At 39.5% G+C, this 26,205-nt stretch overlaps 1 protein-coding gene across 4 annotated transcripts in view; it reads left to right on the top strand.

The window, feature by feature from the left end:
* The window catches only part of NRP1 (neuropilin 1), a 115,753-nt gene that overhangs the window by 71,978 nt on the left and 17,570 nt on the right, over window positions 1-26,205 (top strand). For 2 of the 4 annotated variants that reach the window (XM_027450533.3, XM_027450532.3), the window contains exons 7-11: window positions 10,528-10,683; window positions 13,542-13,686; window positions 15,244-15,575; window positions 20,133-20,277; window positions 23,197-23,280. In XM_027450533.3, the coding sequence (XP_027306334.1) occupies window positions 10,528-10,683; window positions 13,542-13,686; window positions 15,244-15,575; window positions 20,133-20,277; window positions 23,197-23,280 (862 nt within the window). Of the gene's footprint in view, window positions 1-10,527; window positions 10,684-13,541; window positions 13,687-15,243; window positions 15,576-20,132; window positions 20,278-23,196; window positions 23,302-26,205 lie in introns of all 4 variants that reach the window. The other 2 variants (XM_027450531.3, XM_038173580.2) reach the window with 1 other exon arrangement.

The raw sequence follows: 26,205 nt of genomic DNA, 5'->3' as shown, positions 1-26,205 counted from the left end.
TAATAGTTGCAGTTCTTTCAGGGGATCCATTATGCAGAGATCTGAGTAGTTTGTATATAACTCTGTAATTACCTATGCATCCACTTCCCAGTCCAGCCCTACATCCCTTCAATGGCTGCAAGACAGATGGCCTTATAGAGCTGATATAGCAAATTAAAAATGTGTCCAGCAAAAGCACTGAATCAGCAACTCTGAAAATAATTTTGTAAATTTGTCTCACTTTTGCTAAATAGTTGGTTCCAGGAGGGAAAGAAATGAAAACCTTTAAATATGCTTTTAAAGTAAATGCCACATAGTTTTGTTGTGTTGTTTTGTTTTTTTTTTTTGTTTGTTTGTTTGTTTGCTTGTTTGTTTTTAATCACAAGATCTTTTCCTTCTACTTTATTTCACAGAAATTAAAACCACTTAAAAATATTAAGAACTGGATGATTATTCTCCCTCTTTATTTTTTTCCCCCCGTTCAACGGGTTCACGTGTTTAGCTTGACTCAAACCATTTGTTATTATTTCCTGATTTTTTTAATTGCCATCAGGCCAAAAAATATATATATATATGTTGTTTGTGCCATCGTGCTTGGCAGGGGAGCTCTCTCCTGGACGCTTTGCAGGCCCCCTGTGGGCTGAGGCAGCCTTGCCCACCCAGCACCACAACACATCTGCTCCACCGCAGCCAGTGCTTTGTACAGAGGTGAGGGAAGGTATCTCAAAAGGAGATTTTTCTGTGTCCAGCAGAAATAAATTAATCTACAAGACCGGGCAGGTGTCAAACTGCAGGCAAGGCAGAGCTTAAGGCTAGAAGTTAAATGACTAAGGGTAGCGGTAGAAACACAGTCTTGGGTAGGAACGCACAGCTGAGGCATGTTATAATAAGCAGAGTTGTTACTGAGCTAAAGGTCTCTGCTCTCACGGGGCTGACCCCGGGCTGGAGATGATAGGTGCACTGCTGAGTGCTTTGCAGAGACAGTTGTGCATTTTTATTCACTCTTTCCACACCTGCACAGTAGTATGAAGCTGAAGAGTTCATGAGTCCTGTGGGTCTTTCTCCATTCCGGCATCCACGCTCCAGATTTTCTGTTGCTGAGTTATTATTTGCCTCCCCTGCCCTTGTGTTATTCTGCTTCTGTGTCCCACTTTAATTCTGTTCTGCCCATTAGGTGACATTTTCACAGCAGTAACAAAATAGGTAAAGTGGAAGGATAAATGACATTTCTCACAAGCGGTAAATACCTGCCCTTCAGACAGCAATTTGTCTTCTTTCCACCAAAAAAAAAAAAAAAAAAAAAAAAAAGAAGAAGAAAAAAAAAAAAAGTATATTTCAACAGAGAAATACTTCCATTCTGCTTCACCTCTAATGTTTTCATTCAAGGTTTTTAAAAAAAACTCTTTAAAAAGTCATCACTGTAAACTTCACAGCTGTCTGATAAACAAAGCCTACTGGCAGAGAAAGTGAACCAAACATTAAGCTGAGGTTGGGTTCCTCCGTCTTCAGCAGTAACTGGCTTCTCCTTGGAGGAGCTCTGTTTACAGACAGCTTCCAGCAGCCAGCAGTACCTGTGCAGTCTGGTCTTTCTCTTCTCTGCAGCCTCCTGTGTTGAACACTATGGCCAAATTCATTTCTGGTGTTGATCCTCTGAAGCCGCTGAAAAGATTAATTTGTCCTATTGCATGTAAAACCAGGGCATATTTTAATGGGTCATATTTAGGTTATAGATGGTTGTAGTAGGGACTAAGGTGGCTTTCAGCCTTAGCAGCAGCTCTTCCATTGCAAATACTGTTAAGTTCAAACTGTGGGCTGAAGGGCTGACAGAGCACAGAATAATTTTAAAATGCTGTTATCAGGCTGTAAAAATTAACAGTCCATAGTGGTGCTCCCCCTTTCTGTGATATGCTTAACTAAGAAAATACATCCTGTGTTTATTTTACAAAGCCACAGCACTTAAAAATCAATAGCTTTGCCCTTTACATAGACAGAGATAGAGCAACTTTCAGAGAGACAAAGAGGCAGGACACAAACCAGGCACCCTGCTTTGGCCAGCAAAACCCTGAAAATGAGATCCCAGCAGATGGAGTTTGAGCATGCTTTGATGAGAGAAGGGCAGTGCTGGGGAGGAAGCAGTCTCCTGCTCTGCTTTAGCACCAGAGTGGAAGTTGCCTTGGTTGTCACCAGCCTGCAGAATCCCTTCTGTTGTCCCCATCCTCCTCCGGCATGGGACAAAAGCACCATGGTCAACAGCGGGTCTTTCAAATCACGACCTCGGAAGGATTTCATCCACATCTGAAGCTATGAGGGAAACACCAAACAGGATGATCTTGGCATGTACAGCCTGTCTCTTATTTTTCCCTGAACATTTACGGTGCCTTCACCACACTATATAACTGCAGTTACCTGACATTTTTCTAGAAAGTAGCAGAAACTCCTATTTTTTTAAAAAAGTGTTGACTTGTTTTGTGACCCAGTAGTAAATTAAAATCATCATACACAATGTGTATGAAATAGAAAATCGAATTTTGGTGCAACAAAACTGACAGTTCCATTTAACAGAGAATAAATGAATGCAGACTCCTGTGGATGACTGACTGATTTAAAGAGACTGCACCGATTTTCTGAGATGAGAAAGCCGATCACAAAAAAAAAATAAATACATAAATTTCTATGTGACACAGGTTATATACCTATTCCAATTGCCAGTGAAATTAGGCTTTAAAAGTATTAAATCTCACACTGGCATTTTTCCACATTTTGCTGCTACTTTTATAGAAAACCCAAAGTTTGAACTTTATAGCAAATTCCAGCGATTTCAGCGGCAGTTTCTCTGAATCCAGTGATCACAGAGTCAGATCTATCTTCACTATCAAAGTCTGAGATAGGTTCAACTCTGCATAACACATCATACCCGAGCTTCCGAGCTTCCTACACAATTAACATAGGCATGTTGCTAAACTGGAAGAAGCAGAGGTTATTTCTGTGTGTTTATGCATGTGTAATATTGTATTTATATTTAAAATGACAAAACATATTTCAAATCTAGCCCTGCTGCCTGTACCCTCTGATTTCAACAAGACAGCAGCTGGGAAAAAAAATGCTCCATGAGAACTTCATAGGCAAAATTCAGTGTTTTCTACCCAAAGGCCAGTTATTCACATGTGAGGCAGTCTGATAGAGAAGCTTTGGATTACTTGTTTCCCATTTGTGCATTAGTTGCTCAGTACACTTGGGGGAAAAAAAGTCCTACAATTATGTCCCTCTCAGAAAAGAGTGGTTCTGCAAGTATTGCTATAGAGTTTCCCTTTTCTATAGTTTCTGACACAAACTAGGGAAGGTTACATTCAAACTGCACTAAATAGTTGTCTTCATTCCAGATCAGAGGATTAAGCTCAGGTTTAAAATTAAATGTAAATTACAAATAAGTATTCAGAAAACGTTAATTAAAAGTATTACGTTCCTGACTCATTTATGGCTCAGCAAGGGTTCCTAAGTATCTTAGCTGGAGAAAGGGGCCATTCACATTCCTCCTTTTTTGACCAAGTCATTGTAAATGTCTTAGGTTATCCATTTGCAAGTTAATGTAGTGCTGAAGCAAAGGTTTTCATTTTAAAGAAGTAATATTTCACAGCAAGATATGCTCCTGCAAGATGTAAAACAATCTTTTTCTAAAGCACTGGGAGTTAATCAGCCTTTCTCTTCATTGCTACAGAGAGGTTTCGAATGGCACAAGATGCTGATTACTTAGATCCCAGAGTCTATAGAAATCCCAATACTATTACATTTTCCTCTCTTTGTTATCAGAGTTTATTGTATCTCGGTGTTCAGGTTTTAAGTAGTTTTGAAGTAAGAAATAAATTAAGAAGAAGGTATTTTCTGAGCCTCCTGAATAACGATCGCGTCACATCAGAGCCCTACCAGGATGCATAAGGTGGTGCTTGGGAATGAATGAACAGCGGCAGGATCGCTCCCTGCCACTGCACGGGCACCGGCTGTGTTTCACACAATACAGCTAGCCCCTTCCAGGGGAACAGGGCATTGCCTGAACTTCTACACCCAACCCCTTCAAAGCCTCACACTAAAAATATCATGCAGAGCTAATGTGTACCAGTGGCAGCGCTTCTCTCAGCCCACTTGCAGCATTTCTCTTTCGCATTTGATCTTTATAGTTTCCATACTGGAGCGATTTGGTTTGCTGAATTCTGGAAATGTCTCAAGTTGAAATGCTAGTGTATTAACCTGCTATACTGAGTCTCTTTTGTTTCTCTTCACCAGAGTGCTGCTTGCCAATTTTTACAACTACAGCAGATTTTACTATTCAAACAGAACCAGATGGAACACCAGTTCAAAGAACATGTCAGAATTAAATATTTCTTTTTTAATTAGTTGCTTCTGATTTATGCAAAAAAAAATTAACATAAAAGTGGGAGAATGTGCCATGAATCCAGATGCAATACAGCCCACACAAGCATTATCTTTTCTCTGTCAGAGACACAGAGGACTTTTCTTTCATTTTTTCTTGTCTTTTTTTTTTTCCTTTTTGTTTCTGGATTTCATTTTTCTTATACTTTCTGCATATTTTCTTTCTTCAGCCAGCCCCATACTGATGACCGAGGTTCTTTTATGTCTGTCAGTCATACGTTTTCATGACTATCTTGAATATTCTCTTGGAAAAACTGGCTGATCTGCCTTTGAAAAAATAAATAAATAAATGAATAAATGAAATCACTGAACTCAATACTGTAATCCCAGCATTGGTATCTCAATGCGATAGCCTGCCTTGAATCAATTCTTTGTTTTCAGACAGGGAATCTTTACGCTCACGTTTTTTCTGCTGCAGAAAAGCATTTGGGCAGAGGGCAAAGAGTGTGAGGAATATTTCAACTGCTAAAGAAAGTTCATTTCCTTTTCGCTGCCAAGCGTTCCTATTTCTTTGGCAAGAATATTTGTTCATCTTTGCTTTCATACCTTCCCATTTTTGCCAAGTCACATAAGCATCAGTTCAGTAAAGCATACTGACTGAGGGCAGTTGTTTAGCACAGGCTAGAAGTTGAGCGTGTGATTAGCTGCTTTCTCTTCTGGGGCTTTCAGTATGTTGCTGTCAAGGTCGATGAGAAAGACTTCAGTGACTCAGGAGAGATCCTACTAACAGCATTATTTTCATCTTTCTTTGTTTATGGAGCTGTCACAAATAACACTGAGAATCTTGCACAAAAGTCTGAGACGGTTTATAGATTTAACTACTTTCACTTAAACTCAGGATGAATATTTACACCCTGTCATTAATCAAGGAGTTGTGCTCTTGTAGTGATGACTTATTTCAAGGATGAAGACTTTTGGAAGTAATTTTCCAACCAAATTAACAAAACTCCTTTCAGAATTTCGACTAGAGACTGCCATTTTTATTTAGCATTATAATCTTTATTACTTCAAGCTTGATCAATAAAAGAAATAAGTGATAGTTTTGTATACATCAAGGGAGAATGTGATTGGTCAAAACAACAGCAACATCTAATAAAAAATATGGGCTTAACTAATGAAAAAGATCAGATCTTCCTTAATTAAAATATTTGACAGAAGAACAGTGAAGCATCACAACAGTTAATCTAACTCAGAGCACTGTATGCTATCTAGGGAAATGACACAGTTCTCTAAAAATATTTACTTTGGTGTGTTGTGTCAAGTGATGGATTATACAGCTTTTCAAGCCACAAGAGATGCCCACAACAAAAAGCTTCCTGTTGTTAATCAAACTCCAGCGCTTTGTCCTTTATTTTCTCAGGCTGTTGAGCAGACCTACAGTAGGAGTGTTAAAAGCTCGTGAAACTGCTCCCTTGCTACAGCTCCCTCAATGACTGTATTTTATTTAGCAAGGCAGATTTTCATTCTGAAAATAAGGACTTCCATACAATGGCATGGTTATGTATGACAACAGGGAGAAGCAATATTCATTTCATGTCATGCATGTTGTGTGCTGTTCGTTAACCAGCAGTTTGCGAAGACTTGCTACATGATATATTGTGCAGAGCTAAATGTTATTCTTTTTCCTTCTCCTTAACTGCTCTCAAATCAAATGTGCATGCCACTCCTTGCATATCTATGTCTTACAAATGTGTCACCCACCCACATTTTTTGGAGACAGTAAGACAGCAATAAAAATATTTTTCCTGGATGCTAAAAGATATTGCAGAATAAATAGTGGGGAAATAATTCATATATAGAAACCACTACTGTCTTGCAATATGATTTCACAGGAAATAAATTGATTTTAGAAAGAGGAACAACTGGGACTTTTTTACATGAACAATTCTCTCCTGAAAAAAAAAAAAAATACACACTTGAGATATTCTTCATTTCTTGTAAGTTCGAGGCTCATTCCTTTAGGCAGGTCTGCTCCCAATCTTGTACTTACCAATAAAGGTGGTCACATCGCAACACAGGCAATTTGTTGGATAAGGCCCTAAGGCTCCATTTTCCAGAAGGGAGATGCTTTTTAGTCTGAATGAAGGCGAGCAAAATTTTGAAAAAGTGTCAGTGTACTACAGTTAGTTAAAGCTAAAATTCTGGTCATGGAAACGAAATGTCATGATTTCAGGCTTGGAGACAGCTGCCTATCTTGATCACAGCAATACAGCATGCAATAACTTACAAAATCGTTTGCATCCTGTAAAATAAATACCAGATGTTTGTTTATCATACGTGCAGAAAGTTCAATGTCAAATAATTGTAGGGAAATGCATTTGATGTTCATCTTCAAAAGTACTGTGTTTCATCAGCATATCTCTCTGCAGTTCATTTTTACATGAAACACAAGTTCTTGACACAAAAAGGACAAGAAGACCAAAACAAAAAGCTAGCTGTTAAGGATTCATATTAATGTCTTGGCTGGCAGCAACTGGATCTGAGAAAAATGGTTTACCTCTGGTCATGTAAACACTTGGAGGCCTCTGTTGAGAGGACATACTAAGCTGACTGGAAATGTAATGACTCAAGAAGCAAAAGTCTCCAAAAAGCATAGGAGTTCCTAACCATTTGGTGACACATCTGTACTAGAACTACTAGCTACCACCCTGCAGTGGTTCCTGAGGGTAACGGTACAGAAGAGCTGTGTCTTACCTCTGTTACATTTTGGTACTTTCAGATTCCACTTATTATTAGCAGTTGACATGGTTGAGCTCCAACCCTGAGCAGTCCCCATGACATTTAAATTGTGTACTCTATGCACAATTTTGCATTTTACAAAAGGTAAAGTTAAAAAAAAATCATCACAAAGTGATTAATGAAGACGAGTTTAACAGCTTCTTTAAGATGTTTCATGCAGTTTCCAAGGTAGTCTTCTACATAATTTATTTCTATCCCCTTACTTAGAGAAGATTGGTAAATTTAGAACTTGATTCACAAACACACTTAGGCACTACAGAGAGGTGCTCAGCATTGCAATTCTGTTTTTATGCACCTGGAGAGGAGCAATTACTCTGGAGGCCAGAGTGAAGAACAGCCAAAGGGATGAAAATGCCTTAAGCTCTACCTCTCCTCTGGACCTCCGTGCTGAGACCAAGCTAGTACTAATTCCAACCCTTCTGCTTCCCAGCTGCTTAACTCCACCTTTTTTGTACGCACTGTCCCTCTCTCACAAAACAGTGATGGAGAAATGTGATTCTTTTTCCTCTATCAACTTGTGAGCAAACATCCCTATGCATGCAGCAGGTCCAGGGCAGCAGCTTGCCTCTGCAAGGTATTTAAAGCTGCAGCAGGCAGTTAAACGCTCCAGTCACCTGCTCCCAGGTGAGCCAGGGCTGTTGTTGACATTGCTACAGTTTTCAGGAAGTCCATGAAGATTTGCTGATCTGGAGAGAGCAGTTCTGCATGAAGAAATGTTCTTCCTAATGACAGGAGATGCCCTCCTCTTACATTGTATTTCACAGTTACCAGGGCCAGGAGCACAAATTGCCTCTTCCCTACTTGTAGGCAAAAAAGAAAAATGGAGGCCTGCTCAGAGTCTCTTTCTCCAAGTAAACTGTTAATTTCTGGCAGGAGAATTTCTGCCTACCTTTTGAATTCTGACAGTTTTTTTTTTTAGATTAAAGTGTCTTAGGATTTTCAATGCCCCAAGATTTAAGGGGGTGTATTGAATATCGGTGCCTGCGTCTGAGCAAAATTTGGGCGCCTGAAGTTCTTTGATGGGACAAGCCTGAGGTGTCCGAACATTCAGTGACCAGTAGCTGTAATTGTCTGTTCAGGCATCAGTTAATCAAATCTTCCCCTGAAAACCCCATGTTAAATGTTAACTTGTCCTCAGATGTCTAGAACTCTTGCAATAGGCCATTGCTTGACTTTATTCACAATGAAGTACTTACTGTATATTAAAAAGCCCCTACTAGAATCATTTCAAATCAGTTGGAACAGTACAGGCTTGGGACCCTAATCATTTCAAAACTGAAGAGCTGTTTCAAATTGTAAGAGAAGCAGATCATTTAAATAACTTAGCTCTGCACTCCCTCAGACTTCCAGATTTTCAAGTGCACTTCAGCCTGGAAGTGAATGTGGTATTGGACATAACTCAGCGCAGCACACTTTACAATCAGCAGAGTACAGTTTGGAGAGCATTTGAAGTTAAGCTGAGATTGCTCAGTGCAATGATGCCCAGATTCCCCCATTAACTTTCAGATTGCAACAATCTAACATCTGAGACTCTCCAGTTACTTTAAATCACTTGATTGTTTTTGTAAGGCAGTGCTCCCATTTTATTATTTTTTTTTAAAGACTGGATTTTTATTTTTTTTTTTAACCAAGACAAAACAAAATGTTGCAGTATTTCACCTCTGAAGACCAAGGCTGAAATATTGCATATAGACTTTACCAGCTTTAAAATCTGTGTCAGGGGCAGCAGCTTTGTGCTGAAAGCCAGTTCTATCTGTCACACACAAGGCTCCTATTCTTGTGTTGGAAGACTTCAAAATGACTTGTATATGACATGGGCATTGAGAAAGCAGCCAGCCTGTCCTCAGTAGCACTTCCTTCAGCCTTCTGAGAGAGAATGCAGAGCATGTTGATTTAACCGCTCCAGCGCCTTTGGATATATGACATACATCCAGGAAAAAGGATGCCTGTGGGACACAGGGGACCTATATGCTGCATCCTGCATGCTTTGGAAATAATGAGAAGGCCTGAGACATTCATTGGACATTTACATGAGAAGGGCTAATTCAACCTATTATTGTGCTACTAAAGTATGGACAACTGAAGTTGAGGCAAATTAATTGCTTTGATTAATAATTTGTGAACAGTGTAATTTTGTATTGAAATTAAATGGTTTGTTTTAGGAAACAAAGAGATATTCTAGCTGTGGAGAAGGCAAGGCAATTAATTTGATTTTAATTGGTTTGTTGTTATGGCTAAAGAAAGGAAGTAAGGAAATAGCAGGTGTTTCACAGTTGTGGTTATCGACCAGGCAGTGAGAAGTTTAATGCCTAGTTTCAGCCATTTGGCAGCTGGGACAAAGGCTTTTTTTGCTAGCAGAGCTGACTTTGGTAGCCATGCTCTGGCACCCAGCATCATCCTCCCAGTTCAGCTTCCGTGATGCCATGAGATGAACTAGATGAGGAAACAGATCTGTATTGCAAATAATTTAAGGAGGAGACAAGGGGGAGTTAACCTAAATCGATTAAAAAAAATTTTTGATTTTTCGAATTTTCCAGAAAGCCTCCAACATGCATTCATGTGTACATCATAGCCTCCATTTCTCCAGCAAGTTCAAAATGCCAGTGTTTTCTAATGACTGAAGTTCACTACAGTTGTCAGTTGGAAGAGAATTATTGCACTTGTGTTAGTGCTACCTTCTCTTTTTTTCTGCAAATACCTCATGCACTATAAGCTACATTTGCCTTTTCCCCTACAAAATTACACCGTGATTCATAATTATCTTGTGTCTAAGTAATACACTATGGGTTTCTTTTCTCCCTGTCTGTTTGCAAGTGATGAGCTCCTGGGTTTCAACAGAATTCTTGTTATCATTCCCTAAGTGCATGGCTTTGATATTGTACTATTAAATTTCATCCCATTTCTAATACTCCAATCCTCAGGGTCATTCAGCTCTCACTGCTTTACTCTCCTCTGTATTGGCAATGCCTGGAAGCATTGTGTCCTCAGCAAATTTCATTAGCATCTATGCAAGATAGTTAATGAAAGTATTAAAGAAAATTGCTCACCAGACTGGTCCTTGAGGAACTTCACGAGTAACTTGTCTGCAGTGTAGTGGTTCCCAGTGGCACTGATGGGGTTTCTGGTTCCTACCTCACAGAACAAAAATAATTCTCTGGCAGGTGAGTAACACTCCTGAGTGATCAGGCAAATGTTTCTGTCTCCTGTGAGACACTATTAGCAAAAGAAGAGGCTATGACCATGTTCTTGTCAACAGTATGCTGCAATTTTCCTTATACAAATCTTTATTATCTCTGTAAAACATGGGGCTCGTGGGGTCACTTCTGCAGTACTGCTGTTCTCTAAACTGATTGTCCTCACATCCCCATTTGTTCATTACCACAGGTGGATCTAAGCCTTCTCCGCTTCGTCTCTGGAATTGGAACCCAAGGAGCTATCTCTAAAGAAACGAAGAAAGAATATTACCTGAAAACATACCGCGTGGACGTCAGCTCCAATGGAGAGGACTGGATTACACTTAAGGAGGGAAACAAGCCTGTTGTAAGTCTTTTCTCTTTTACCTCTCTTTGTCCAACAAATAGGCTATTGAACTCCTTAGCTACTATCTGTTCTAAATAAATAAATAAATAAAATAAATGTTTAATCAGCATGATGAAGGTTCACAGTATCCCAAACCTAAAAGAAAGAAATTGTCTCAATGGAAATGGACCACAGAAATTGTTTGTGGGCAGCCTCAAGCAGCTGAAAAGGTGCTTCATCACCCACTGTAGCCATCAGAATTGGAGTGGTTTGGCTCGTTTCCCTGGAGTGTGCTGCTGTTTCCCAGTTTGCTAGAGATTTCATATGTGACCTTGAGAAAACAATATGGGGGAACTTTTTAAAACATAGGACCCTTATCTGCTGCAAAGCTCTGGATATGTGCTGTTTCAGTACCTCAGCATAGCCCTGCTGCCTTGCAGGAGTGCTACCACGTCATTAGTAATTTGTTAGACTTCTAAGCATTTCAGTGGTGGAGGTCATGCAGGCAGATAATTAGGCATACCTTTCCATCCTTATAGATTTTTATCACCTTTCCGTTTATCAGCGCATTTGCTCCTTGTGACCTCCCAATCAAACAGCTTTAGACACTCATAAGAAAAATCTTCATTATCCGCTACCATGAGCATAAAGCTCGTAACTGAGAAGTCAGTTCTGCTCCAGCTCTCACATGAATAGTCCCAGTGAGGCTGTGCCTCCCTTCCTGCCTCACCTGGGACATACCCAGGGGCAGCATCCCCAGCAACTGCCAGAAGCTGATGAAACTGGAAATGTTTTGTACTGACTCTCTTCAAAAGAGCTTTTTTGTGGCTCTTCTGCAAGGACTCAGAATGGCTGTGTAATATTAAGTGGTCAGTGTAACCATACCTAGCTGTAAATATTTGGTTACTGGTTTGTCCCTTACTCATCTGTAAGTGCTATGCCAAGGCTGCTACACTTATCTAGTCAAAATGGTAGCAGTGATCAGTGTGTTCATCTTTCTCCTTTGAAACACTTCAACAAATAAACCAAATAATAATAATAACAAAGAATCCTGAAAGCCTCTCTTTGACAGGTGTTATCCTGGTTTTCCAGTTGAGAAGGAACTTCAGAAAGTCACATGCCTCACTGTGGGCACTATGTAATGATTTGTAAAAGTACAATATCTGACTCACCCAAAGTCACAGGAGGAGCCAACACTACAGCACGTACAAGACACAGAGTTTCCTGGCTCTGGTTCCCGTAATCTGAACAAATGCCTCTTTCAAATTCAGACCATGCCCGATTTTCATTATCAGCTTCAATTTGTAAACTCTCCAAGAGTGTATTTTACATGAGTTTCCATTGTACGTGCTGTCTTTAATTCATAGAGAACTGAACTAAATGTCTTGTATTTGTTCAAAGGGTTTATTAAAAAAAAAAAAAATAAATAAAAATCAGGGTTCTAAAATGACAATATTTTGCTGTTGATTAGGACAAGAAAAAAAACTGTACAACCGGTCTCCCTCTAGTATCTTTACACAAATCAAAAGTTAAGGAGACTTGGCTATGGAAAAATGACAGGCAGCCACCAATGTCCTGAAGGAAGCCTCAGCGAGCTGTGTACTCATCAGGAGCTGTGTGCATTAGGGAGACTCACTGCCTTGGCCAGAGGCACATCTCGAGAATGGTAGCATGTCCTTCAGAGAAAGAAAAAATAATAATTGCTGAAAAGAAATATAGATTCATTTAAAATCTCTTGCTGGGTATGAAACTCCAATATTAAATTATTAAATTATTTAAGAAATTACCGGGCCTGATGAGCTGGCAGCTGTGTGCTGCTGGCCTCCACTGCAAATTAGCGCAGTTATTGCAAGTAACAAACAGGAAAGTAGACACCATATGTAAGAAATTGAAGAATATCCCATAAAAGGCCAGAGGCCCGTGTCCCTGGCAAACAACAGGAAGTCAGTTCCCTCTATGTGAGAAAGAGGCAGGAAGCTGAATCACCTTCTTTGGACTAGAACATTGCAAGGTTTTGGCTCTGCTAGGAAGGAGTGTGTTAGCAGGATCCTCGACATGAAAGCACAGCACAATCCTGTCTCTTCTTGTGGAAGTCTCATTGTTCATCTGATCTGCCCGTTAGCCTCAGGGGACTCAGAGAAAATCTTAGAACCCTCTATATAGCTTGTAAATAGATTTCCATCACAGTATGCAAGGAGATAGAAAGGCTGAGTGTTTGTTAAAGGATTTAAAGACAGAAGGTTAACAGAGCGAGGGTTGCACAACACACTCTGAAAAACACTTATGTCCAAGGACAGCAAAACAATATGTGTTTTTAGCTTAACTCAATACAGGGATTTTTACATGGTCTAACTGAAATCCAAACCTTTAACTTGGGCATGAGGTTTTGTAGTATTTTGCATCATTCTGTGAGTGTGCAAGGAATAAAACTCTCCTAATTGGGCAGTGAGGGACTATTCCAGGACATGGCAATCCTTGATATGAAAAGAGCTGCATATAGATCTGGGCATTAGGAATACATCAACATTGGCAGGGAGTGGACAGAGCCTTGCTGTGTTCAGGGGAGGATCCTGCTCTCCTGGTGGCCCTGAGCTCCCCTGGTCTGCTCTGCAGCATTATGGTGTGCTATGGGACGTGGCAGGTGGCAAATATTTTTTTAATATAATTGACCATCTTTTTCCTCCCAAAGGAAAGCTTATTTTTCTGCAACATTGTGTTAGCAGTTTAATGAGATAGCTCTCCATGTAAGTCTTTTGTCTCATCCCCCACAAAAATAATCCTGGCTAGACCTTGTGTCACTAGTATTTGTAAAGCACAAAATTATAAACACCATTTAAAAGAAAGCCTAACATATATATACTTTTTCTTTCCACACAAAGGTGTTTCAAGGGAATAGCAATCCCACTGATGTTGTTTACAGACCGTTTGCCAAACCAGTTTTAACACGGTTTGTGCGAATTAGACCTCTGACTTGGGAAAACGGAGTATCGCTGAGATTTGAAGTGTATGGCTGCAAGATAACAGGTAGGTCTTGGGAAGGATTTTAAAAACAAAGGAACTTCTTGTGCCTATGCTGCATTTTTTATTTTTATTACTGAAATGCATCTTCACTATTTCCACTGTGGTCTGAATGTAGATATGTAAACAAACTGAGAAAGAAAACCCGACACAAACATCCAGTGTTATCTTAATGTTGTTCTAGCATTCTCTTTTAGGTGTTTGGCTTTAAGAAGTTTAATAAATAAAGTGCAATTACTTTTCATGTTGGTTTTTTTTTTACAGATCCATGCAAATTACCTGAGATACACAGCTATTTTCCAAATTCACCTCCTGTTTTCCCTTCTTTACTCTCCCGTCCCTCTCTCTCACGACTGCTATTTGTAGTTTGATCTCAGCAGATTTCATATACATATAACACTGCAAGGTACAAACGCTGAGATCTGAAGCCTATTCCAGCATCTAGACATATAAACCCAGGTTCCCACTGGTGCTCACTTCTTGGAATGTAATCCCCTTATATCACACAGACACCTACCCAAATAACTGCCCAAAGTACTTTCTGAGCTAACAGCAAAAGGTGTTCACTACCATGAAAGTACTATCTTCAAAAAAACTAGACACAACCAAGAATTATGTTAGACTCCTCCAAAAATGTATTAACATTTTATAAGTAAAAATAATCTTCTATAAGACCATTTACAAGGTGCATATTAAAGTAAACGTTAATGATTGACTATTTTTATAAATCTGATTTTTCTAAAAAATGTGCCATTTTATACTACTTAATACAGTTTACTGGTACTAATTTTTAATAGTTCTGTGGATTTTTCTTTCCTTAAGGTCTTTCTTCAAAATGTTTCTTAGGACTGACCTCCGTAGAGTAGGAACATAAGATTAATGAATACAGAGTTATAAAATTCCAAGTCAATCTATGAAATCTTTCCAGATTAGATGAAGGTAAAATCAGCAGAACTGGTATTACAGTCTGTATTGGAAATCTTCATTCCTTGTTAGTAGCTTTTCCTGCTTTTGACTTATATTTATCTGGGACTATAACAGAAGTAATTATTTAGCTTATGTGTCCTTTGAAAATGCCTGAGACCAAAGAAATGCAATAGAAAAATACAGGTTCAACAATAAACTGTATTTTATAGAATACATAAAAGATTTCCATTTCCAACATCATAAGAAATAAGTAATCTGCAACAGGGTTATGGCTGATTTGGGAAATTTTCCCTAGGGAAATATTCACAAATTCAGATGTGACCCTGCACTCTTTGGCTTAGCAAGAAGAATAGAAAACAAGAATAGAATAAGATTTTCTGATCCTTTTGGTTCCCATCAAGACAGAAATACTTGTGGTATTTTGGTACTTCCATTTCCTGCCAAAACTAGGATGTGCAAGTTTGAACAAATAAAAATTATATACAAACCCAAAAAGATTATTTTCGATATAAGAAAGAAATAAGAAATTGCTTATGAGAGTTGAAATGATTGATATGTCCTGTTTCTGTTTTGGTGTTTGTTCAGATTAACTATTTAGTTCATTGTTTTTTTTGTTTGTTTTTTTTTTCTTTGTAGATTATCCTTGCTCTGGGATGCTGGGTATGGTGTCTGGGCTCATTCCTGACTCTCAAATTACTGCATCTACTCAAGTTGATCGAAACTGGATCCCAGAAAATGCTCGCCTCATAACAAGCCGTTCAGGTTGGGCGCTGCCACCAACTACTCATCCATATACAAATGAATGGCTTCAAATAGACCTTGGCGAAGAAAAAAAGGTGAGGGGCATAATTGTCCAAGGAGGCAAGCACCGAGAAAACAAAGTATTCATGAAAAAATTCAAAATTGGCTACAGCAACAATGGATCAGATTGGAAAATGATCATGGATTCTAGCAAGAAAAAGATAAAGGTAAGGAGGATTGCTCTGCATGGGGAGGAACTCATATTAATTTTTATACCTTTATCTCTGATCTTGGAAAGGCACAACATTAGAATGAAGCTAAACAGGAGGGTTTGTAGGACAAAAATACTGAAGGGGTGCTGTGGAAGTGGTAAAATGAGTGCAGGAGCTGATCTCAGGAAATTAACCACTCTGGCAAAGGTTTCGTGTATTCAGCGGCTAGTTCAGAAGATTACTTCTGCCAAGGGTGATGCACCTCTTCAGCCCCTAGGTTACTCCAGAATCCCATGTAACAGTAATATCCAGCGCTACCAAAAAAGTGGAGTTCCATCTGCAGTTTTCTGTGAGTGGGCTTATTTGAGACACAGAATTACTTTTCATCTGCTTCTTTTTTTTTTTTTCTGAGCAGCTGAATGAGGATGGTGTTATTTAACTCAATGGGGTACCTGTTGGATTTCTGAACTGCCTGTAGGCTGCTTTGAGAGCTTCACAGGCTCTCCATGATGGTCTGATCTAAGTCGCACTGCAAGAGTGATGTCGTTTTTGACATTATCCCATCATAGGTGGAAAGTACTATTGTACTATTACGAGTGAAGCATCTTGGTGCATGATTGGGAATAAAGGGAAGCTGGTTTGTAGGATCAAGCAAAAACTGCAAGGCATTTACAGGGAAGGGTCAAATAAATTGCTGGGTTAAATGACAAGAAAAAGAATATGAGTATTCTCCAGAAAAGCTTCTGGGAATATACCTACTTCGCTTTGTCTTTGAATGTATGCTCTTCAGGACATAAAATGTACTGTTTAGAAAATTGACCCCAAATCCCATTCATTATTTTCCATCTACTTTTGCTATTGTTGCTCAACCAAGTGTATTTTTGCCTTGAGAGTCACAACCCTTTCTCAGTCCTTCCTTTCCCTTGAGGGAAGCAGTGGGCACACAGAACTGTTCAGGGACTGAACTGCTGCAGTACTGGGAAGATCAGGGAATCTGATCCACCAGAAATGTGCCCTCAAAAGGCAAATCAGTACAGTGTTTGGCAGACGGAAACCTTGAGAGTTGTTCCATATCTTAACTGTGTCAGTCTGGAAATTAAATGTAAAAGCTGTTTTGCTATAGAGACTTCAATTGGGCAAACCTATGTTTCTTTAAAGGAAAAGCTGAGTGGGCCCATGGATGTAGCTTTTCCAGGCACATTTGGTAAATATTGGACTTCATTCTCTCCTGTTTTAATCTCACTGAATATGTCTGCATTTTCTCACTTCTCATCACTTTTCATCATTTGTTTTGGGGATTAAAACTAAATGAATTCAGCCTTTGCAGTCAGCTCCTTTCTCTTGTTACCATGAGTTTTGACTTCATCATAAAGTGTGAAGAGAGTGTAAATCAACAATGGGATCTAACCATTTTCTTTCTAAAATAGATGTTGTTTTGACATGTACTTCTACACTGCGGCTCAATGAGGGAAAAAAATAATGCCATATGCTTTCAAAGCAGTGCGCCGTCTGCTGCATGGCTTTCTGTTTTCTAATACAAGCACTTGCCATCATTGTCAGAAGTTAACGGTTTGACAAGAAAACTAGAGTGCTAACTAACACACTGAGCCCATCCTCAGCTTTCATCACTACCAGAAATTAACTTTCAAAGATTAATGGAACTAGGAGGACTGGAATTCAAATCTCTTGTGGCCTAATTATAATCCTTCCCCAGAATTCAAGACTTTTAATAAACTTTACTCCAAAGCACAAATTTTCTTTAAAGAGAATTAGATAAATCCTATGATTTGGGAGTCTAAGGGATTTAAAATGTTAATACTGGAATGTAGTATTTTTAAATGTAAGTGGAGCTGGATGGGACAGAATGCTATAATGAGTCACAGCAGGAACATGGATTAGAAACAGCCCTGTTTTATGAAATGAAACACATCGTTTCACTTGGTTAAAGTCTTGACTTTCAATAAACAAACAACTGCACGTTAGGAAAAGAAAGAGCAATGACAAGCTAAATGTAAAAACAGAGTATGTCCAAAGGATGAAACATCACCTTGGTCCTCAATGGAACCTTATCATCCATACCTGCAGCTCCTTCCATAGGACTACCATAACTCTTTCCTCTTTTTCCACTTTCTACTGTTTTTGACTGTGCAGAATGTTTCCCCCTTTAGCCTCTATCAAGCACACAGAGAAGTGAACACCACTCAGATCCTCAAACAACCATGCAGAACTCCATACTTATTTCAAAATCCAGCTGGTATTTGTTCTCCAAAGTCTTGCTCAAGCTTGCTCAGTACATTCATCTTTGTCTTCCATACTTTTTTCCTGCTTCCACTTACCGACTGATGACGTTTTTTTTTTTTTCACACCTCTTGTGGTCATGTCTTGCACAAGAAACTGAATATCCTGACATCTGGAACAACCTTTTTAAATTTCTCTGCCATACTTATTTTGATTTAAAAAGCTATTAGGAAGACTTTTTTTTCCCTCTTCCTTATTTATATTCTCTTTTGTTTAGCAATTATTTATTATACTTGTTTTTGCAGTGCAAGTAGTACGCGAGAAGTAAAGCGATTTGTGACATACCCTATATAAAAGACACTCACAAAATGAAGTTTTACTGTATACTTTTTTCTCCTCCCCCACAAAGAATATCAGTGCGTGTTTTAAATGAACAGTCAAAATTGAATCACAGGCAGCTCTGCACTACAAAGGACAATGATTCAATATAATTATGATTCAATATAATTCTAGATGCCTATTGAATTCTAATGTCTATGTGTCAGTACTCCAGTATTGATGTCTTTTATAAAACAGTTTTCATTATTATATGTTGCTATTAAGACTACTATTAAAAAGGAAGCAAGGATTCCTCAGATACATGTGTCTGTCTACTTTTTGCACATAAAATGGCATTCATTCTTTCTCATATGGTAGGTAGCTTTTCTGATCATTTGCACTACATTGCTGTTGAAATATAATAATATATAATTGCATGTTAATTAGATCTGACAGGCCATCTACATGTGAATTCTTGACAACTGTCTTTTATGCATTGTCAGAACACCAGGTCAGCCAGTGCTCCTTGAAGACACCCTGGAGATAAGTCGTTCCTAGGAAATAGGAGCAGAAGCATTCATGTAGAAATTATTTCTTTTAATCCAGTTGGTCATAGACACCCATCATCATTGGCTTTTGTGACTGACACTCTAACCAATGGCCAGAAAGGATTTTGGACCATTGGTTCATTATATACAGATGCAGAGCAAAAACAAGCAAGGCTTTTAGGACTGCACTAAAAATACAAGCAGCAATTGTTTTTACCTATGCTTTTTTTTCTGTCTTGGACAATGCAGCCTGTTTTACCCATGGCTTCTGTTTTCTCTGCCCCCAGGTCAATAGGAAGAGTTTATTGCAGGTTGGGTTTTGTTATAATTCAAAATGAAGACAGACAGGTGGTGGTTTCTTCCAGAAGAAAGCTTCAGGCCTCATAGCTATGTGTTGGAAGTAACAGCACTTCTAAACAGTTCATATAAGTTAGTTTTAATGATTTGTTATTTAACTAATTCATAGAAAATAAAGTTGAAAACATTTTACTTTTACTTCATCGTTATATGTATTTTCATATATTGTTCTTTATTCTTTATAAGATCTTCTGAAGTTATTTTTTACCATAAAATAGGCTAAAAAAAATACTGTTTGCCTGTCTTGGATCACAAACACTTCATGGCAAGGACTGTTTCTTTGTACATTTAATTCATTCTCATGACCGATTATCTCCATGGATGCACCCAGGGTGTTGCTTTAAGTACAAATTTTAACATGTTCCATATGCAAAATTTCACTGACAGGAGAAGCTGAAAGTATCAAACAAATGCCATTGAGAGCTGTATTATGGCTGAAGAACCCAGAGTGCAACTCAGACAAGAGATTTTTGTCTGAAATGTACATTCGCTGACCTGCCTTACCCATTAGATTATATTGCAGTTTTATCAGGAAGCAGCTTTCTTCTTTCTTTCTTTCTTTTTATTCTTATTCAATAGCAGTCTCACTGGAAGAACTCTTGCAGCTACTGTTCCTGGAGTTTAATTTATGCCTTTTGAAATAACTGCAACTTGTGAAACTCTGTCACTGGGGGAAATCAGATTGAAATTTTCTCTTGAATAGTTGGATTATTATTGTAACCACTTAAAAGGTGACAGGATCTTCACCTCAGTCATTTTTTTTCCCTAAAAACTGTTGAAAATGTCACCCAGCTAAACCCCAGATCAGAGCGTCATTTAAAAACATGTCTCATTAAACACTCAGCTCTTGTTATGACCCTGATGGATTGGTTGCTACTGAGTTTATGAAAGAAAAAAAAAAAAAAAAAAAAGAAAAATGAAAAATGAAATGCATTACTTTTCCAAGAAGCTTAAACTGTATTTTCCATTCTCATTTAGGGCAGGGAAGTCTGACACTTATTAAATGGTTAGAATCTGGCCTACTTCTCATCTAATTCAAAGGCTAGAGAATGAAGAAAATGTTGAAAATATCTTTTCTTTTTTAACAAGTAGCATTTGTTATGCTTTGCAGACTTTTGAAGGAAACACCAACTACGACACACCTGAACTGCGGACTTTTGAACCTGTATCGACAAGATTCATCCGTGTCTACCCTGAGAGAGCCACACATGGAGGACTGGGACTGCGAATGGAGCTGCTGGGCTGTGAACTCGAAGGTAATTGCTCTGCTAGAGATGAATGCACTTTATTATTTTCACACATACATTCTGTACTTGGACTACTGCTGAACACTGCTGTTCCTGTACAGGCAGCACGTTGGACTCTCGCTTCCGTGACTGCCATTAGTGCTGTTTCTTGGACTAATCAGTTCCTTCTCTGCAGACATTTGAATATGCCCAAGGCACAAATATTATTCTTTCTCCCATTCCTTTGTTGAATCACAGTGATATTCGCCACATGGTTTTCTGTTCCCTTAAGCAACCTTATGATTATACTTTCAAGAAGCATAGAGCTAGTATGATAAAATAAAGGAACTTATATTTTGTGTTACAATGATACAATCCAGGAAGAGACGTTTTCTGAGAATGCAGAGGGTGTGTTGGACTAAATACAGCAATTATGCCTCTTGCTCCTTCAAAAACCGTGAAAGTCGCACCAGACAGTATGGTAGACAATGATTACTTGTCTGGTTAGGGTCTGTGCTCTTCTTTCTGGGGAGCAAGGGAGGTCTCCTTTGTTCCATACCAAGCTTTAATTTTGCAATAGTATGTCAAGAGATGAAAGACCAGGAAAAGCAAAGTTTAGACATTTATCCTTGGGCTGTGACATGAGGTATAATAATGCTTTGATTTTTGTTATATAAACAATAATTATTTAACATCATAGATAACTACAGATAACTACATGAATTTCACATTTTTATGTGGTGGATAATGTTACAGTGGCATGGGTTATAAATCACAGAGTTTAACAATACATATAGTAACAAAACACGTTATTGGGGGTTTCGTGTGATACCTCATAAAGAAGTGGTTGAACAGGCTCCCAAGATGAATGAAACCAAATGTTCTGCCTCCATTTCTTTCTCACCATTTCATTCCCAAGGTAGACAAGTGGGAAGTATTTTCTGTGAGAACTACCAAGTTCTGTGTTGTTTTTTAGTGAAGGCCAGACTGAATAAGTGTGTTTTTTACTTGGCCCGGAAAGTGGGTAGGTTGGAAATACTTCTTAGTTCCTGCAGGAAGTCCTCATTTCCTGTGGGAATTCTTAGTTCCTGCAGACTATTGTGCTGCTTGCTCAGAAAAGAGAAAAGAAAACTCAGCACCTGCCCTGTGTAAACTCACAACCTGTGGGTAATGTCCTCCTGCCACAGGGGTCCTGTAGCCACCTAGACATCAAGAAGTAAGCCCATGGACCACCTTATAAAAATGTGTTACTCAGTGAGATGGAGGAGCCAAAGAGGAGCCTAACTAGGCAAAATGCCTTTTATTTTGGGGAAACTGCTGCAATGAGCATAATGTTCCCCTGGGACACATTACTTTCATTTATCTTCCCACTGTGGTGCACTTCTGAAGGTAGCTCACCTGTAGGTCACCCATGGACAGGCAAGGTCAATTTCAAAGCACCCATGGGAGAAGCAGAATAAGAAAACTTTGTTGTATAACTGCGTCTTAAGGAGGGAGTTGAATGAAGAGAAGTTACTTAAGATTTCCTGAGGAGGACAGGAGCTGAGATGAGAGAAGAAGCATAGAGATAAGCACAGACAAGAGTAGAAATCAGCTCTCCAGCAGTAATGAGCAAGGGGAAGCTTTGTGTGCTCCGAGCATCCCAGGGGGTTTATATGAAATGATGGCAGGGATGTAGGCAAGCTTGAGGCTATACAGGGGCATGAAGATCAAGATAAGAAACTCAACTCGATGTAGAAAGCTAGAGGGAGCTCCCAGAGGGGTTTTTAAAGAGATATGGGGAACAGACACTCTGTATAATTCATAACAGGTACAGAAGTGTACAGAAGAACTAGGGCTAGATTATACCTGTAAAGCACAGGTTGGGTTCCTTGTGTCACCCCAGAAAATAGCTACTTCTGAAACTACCATCCCTTCTGACATTATGAGTCCGAGTGCTTAGTATGTTATGTGGCCAGTGGACTCTGGAGGCAGTAGAAGGACAAAGAAGAATCCAAGGAAGAGAAGCATTATTGTACAGCTAATAATACAGTGAAGCATTGTTAATGAAAATAACGGTAGTTGACAACAGGCGAAGCCTGGACCATGTTCCCAGTCTGGTTATCTTAAGCCAGGGAACTATACTTAGAACATAAAACTTAAACATAACACCAGGTATCCGTATCCCGATTTTCCAGATGTGATATGTTTTGCAGACACTGGGATTTAGATATATTTTCTGGCATCTTTCACAAATCTCAAGACCTTAATTGTAATAACGAAGGTCAGATTTTACTGGTTATGGAGCAGCTACCGGAAAGTCATCACCAGTGAGAAGCAAGCAGGTGGCCAGGAGGGATGACTGACATCATTGATGTCTTACTTATTTATAACTTCAATAAAAACAAAAGAAACTTCTTCCAGATCTTCTCATTGAGCACAAAGTGATTCTACATCATACTGCCTTCCTGCCACTGTTACCAGGACTCTGCTCAGACATTTCCTCTCTTATACGTGCTCTGCAGAGAGGCTTCTTTGGCAGTGTGGCAGGTGCTGCAGAATCACCACCTTGAGCACGCAGCCCTCCTGCTGCTATGTACAGGCCCACTCACTGGTGCTTTGGCCATGCAATAAAATCATGGGTTTCCTACCCTTCCCTGAGACTCCCATTCTGCTGTGCCAGACCTTCACTCCAGTTTTTTAGGAACAAGCACTCATCAGCCAGTCCAGGGCTTTGCTGCACAGCTCCGCTCAGCCCTTGAGCTCAGACACAGCAGAGTGCCCTAGGGCAGGAGGCAGAACAGGTACTTCCCGTTGCAAAGAAATACTAACTAACCTGCAAAGTAGAGTTGTTCCTTTCCTCAAAAACAACACACAATGACAGCATATGGTACTCATCTAAATGTTACTGCCAATTGCACGTTGATTCTCCAGCACACTTTTTAACCAAGCAACTGGATTTTGTTTCAGCTCCTACGGCTGTTCCTACCGTTTCCGAAGGCAAGCCTGTAGATGAGTGTGATGATGACCAGGCGAACTGTCACAGTGGCACAGGTGATGACTACCAACTGACAGGTGCAGAAACCATCCTCATTCCATTGCAGCTTCATTGTAGCTCATACCCATCGCCAGTAACCAGCTAAATGTTTGCACTGATTTAATCACTCAGCATAAACGGACATTGGTATGCAGTTTGTATTGTCAGTGCTGTCAAAACATAGGCATCTGCCTTTTATATATGACAATACTTTTGATTGTTTTCTCAGCTATGTAATTTTTGAAGCAAATAATAGTGACTAGTTGGAACAGAGGGCATATTTTTGAGCAGGAATTGTGTCTAATCAAATGTCCTAATCAAACTTCCTCTTATTAAGAAAAAAGATGGACAAACCTTTTGAGATTTATTGTCTGAGACTGAAGATCTCAAAATGAAATATTGTTTAAGCTGAAGATACATACGCTATTCCACACCTAAAATTTAGCGTAGGACTCAGATATCAGCCCCAAATCTTTCTCAGACAGAAACAAAGCAGATTTGTTTCATCAAAGCATACTCACACATACACCACCGGAAACATTTCCATGAGTTTCCCCACCAGCACTGCATTACTGACACAGAGGGGCTGACATTCTCCAAACTGCCATCACTAGCAGAAAAATAGAAGGGAGGGACATAGCGTAGTCTGCATTTGGAAGGGAGAAAGCTTCTTAAATTTCATGTTTTCTCTCTTCTGCACCAAGCCACTGTCCTTCTGATACAGCTGCACCGCTACATTTTTTTTTTCTCTTCTTGGAGGTTACTTGCTCCACGAAGCTCTGGGCCCATTTGAGGAGACCTTTCTGTAGCAGATCCATACTGCTACAGCAGCTAAGCTTATTTTTGGACAGAGCAACACAGGTTATTTCATCACCTCTCCCTGGTGTGCTTATCTAATAAATGTTTATTGCTTCTTATATCCATGACATAAAATAGCATTAAAACCTGGCAACAGCTGTCCGAGAGGACTTTGGGAAATCTTAGGTAAGAGAGAGATCAGCTTTTTGGAAGCAGCCAAGTAGAACATCCAACAGCAGATATAAATGAAAGTGCAGTTTCAGCTTTCTGAGCTTTGCCAATGTCTCATGTAAATGCATGTTGCAAATCAAATATTGAAAAACAATTCTTGAGCAGAAAAGACACTGCACAGTCACTGTCACTGCTTTTCAAATCAGTGTTCCAGATGAATCTTATTCTTTATGAAAAAGAGCCATGCAGGGAGTCTGATAAAATAGTCTGTATCGTGTTAAGGTAGCTCAGGAAGCTTTCAATATTACTAGACACTGTATTTTTTTTATTTTTCTGAAAGCAGAGAGTCAGGTCAGAAAACCCTGGGGCTTCCTGCAAAGCCCTACGTTGAGGGTTGTCTTGCAAGACCCAATAGGTAGAGACACATTTCACATAGAGGCTGTGCGAGGGGAAGGAGATAGATCTATGCAGGCACCTTCCTCTCCACTTGCTCATAGTCTGTGTGCTTCAGGCAGCTCAGGACTGCATCCCACATATCCCTTAGGGAAAGGTTATTGAGCAGAAGAAACTCCCTCTGGCAATTTTTGCAGGCTGTGCTTAGGGAGACATTTATAACCTCTGAGACAAGGGAGCAGCCATCAGCCTTCCTGAACACCAGCTTTCTGGGGAACTGAACCTTTTTCACTACTAAAATTGAAAATTACTACATTGCCCTTCTACCAAAGTGCAGACACTTGAGTATAATTTACTACACCACCTAGAAACTCTGGCCAGTGCATGCTCAATTGCGGACACTGCAGAAATTCAGTGTTTTACTTATGATGCTACATGTAACACAAAAATGCACAGAAGTGATTTTACCAATAATTTCATCGCAAATATTCTTTTCTTACTCCAAAATGCATAGAAGGAAAGTATGTAAATCTCATGGCCCATTAAGGCTAGCAGAGAAAGGCAGAAGGGTTTCATCAGTGCCTTCCCCGCTTCCATCCTCTGCCAGTGTGAGCGTGGCGCCTGCGTTCTCGCGGGTACGGCTGCTAGAGTCACTTCCCTGATGGTACTCGCACATATGTGAGTATCACAATGAAGCCTTCCTTGCAATTAACTATAATTGTGCTGTAGGCCAGATTCCTTCCTGCTCTATTTGGACCCCATACAGAGCTGCTCTATTTGCGTGGCGTATAGCATTTCCCATCAGATCATTCTCACAAACATAAAGCTGATATAGCTCAGGCATTCATTCTCATTGGAAGTCATCTTAGTCATCCTTTCTATAATGCCTTAAGTACTTGCTTGCTAGAGAAGAGAAAAGCCATTGACTGGTAATCAGCACCCCGCTGCGCATTTATAATTGTGCTAATTTACTTTTTGTTTCCTTTATCAATATGAGGCTTACCTTAAAAAAGTCAAGTATTTTTAAAAGTAGTGGGCTTAGGGAGAGGGCCATGACCCCGCTCACCTCTTCTTCAACTGCTTGAAGAAGAAGACAAAGGGAAAGTTCTTAATTCCTCCTGCTCTTTGAGACAGAAGTGAAACCTGCCTTAGATGATAGCCAAAATTTGGGCAATTCCCACACACCTCTCCTGTGAGCTGGGGCCACAGCATAGCCAAGAAGCAATGCACAGGGAGGACCCAGCACAGCAGGGGCTGGAGGATCTCAGGTCTCTGATGTGGCAAGCATGTCATAGCTGAATGCACAGATTGGTGAGTGTTAAGAGGGGCTAGGGAGGTCAGTCACTGACATCCCATGTGATTTTGAGCAAATCACTCTATAAAGTGATGACAACCATAGGGACATGGCAAGGATTGATTAGTTGGTGTTTGCAAGGACTCCAAAGACAGAAAGCTTTATTTAAAGACAAAATCTAATTTTCTTATTTATTTATTTATAAAGGAAACCAGACCTTTAATGTCACATTTTCATGCTTCACATACTTAGTTGCCTACATGTCTAGTAAAGGTGGTAATATTTC

Source organism: Anas platyrhynchos, chromosome 2 (genome assembly GCF_047663525.1).
Source record: "Anas platyrhynchos isolate ZD024472 breed Pekin duck chromosome 2, IASCAAS_PekinDuck_T2T, whole genome shotgun sequence".
In the NCBI taxonomy this organism is placed as follows: domain Eukaryota; kingdom Metazoa; phylum Chordata; class Aves; order Anseriformes; family Anatidae; genus Anas; species Anas platyrhynchos.
This window is presented reverse-complemented; position numbering and strand designations above follow the sequence as displayed.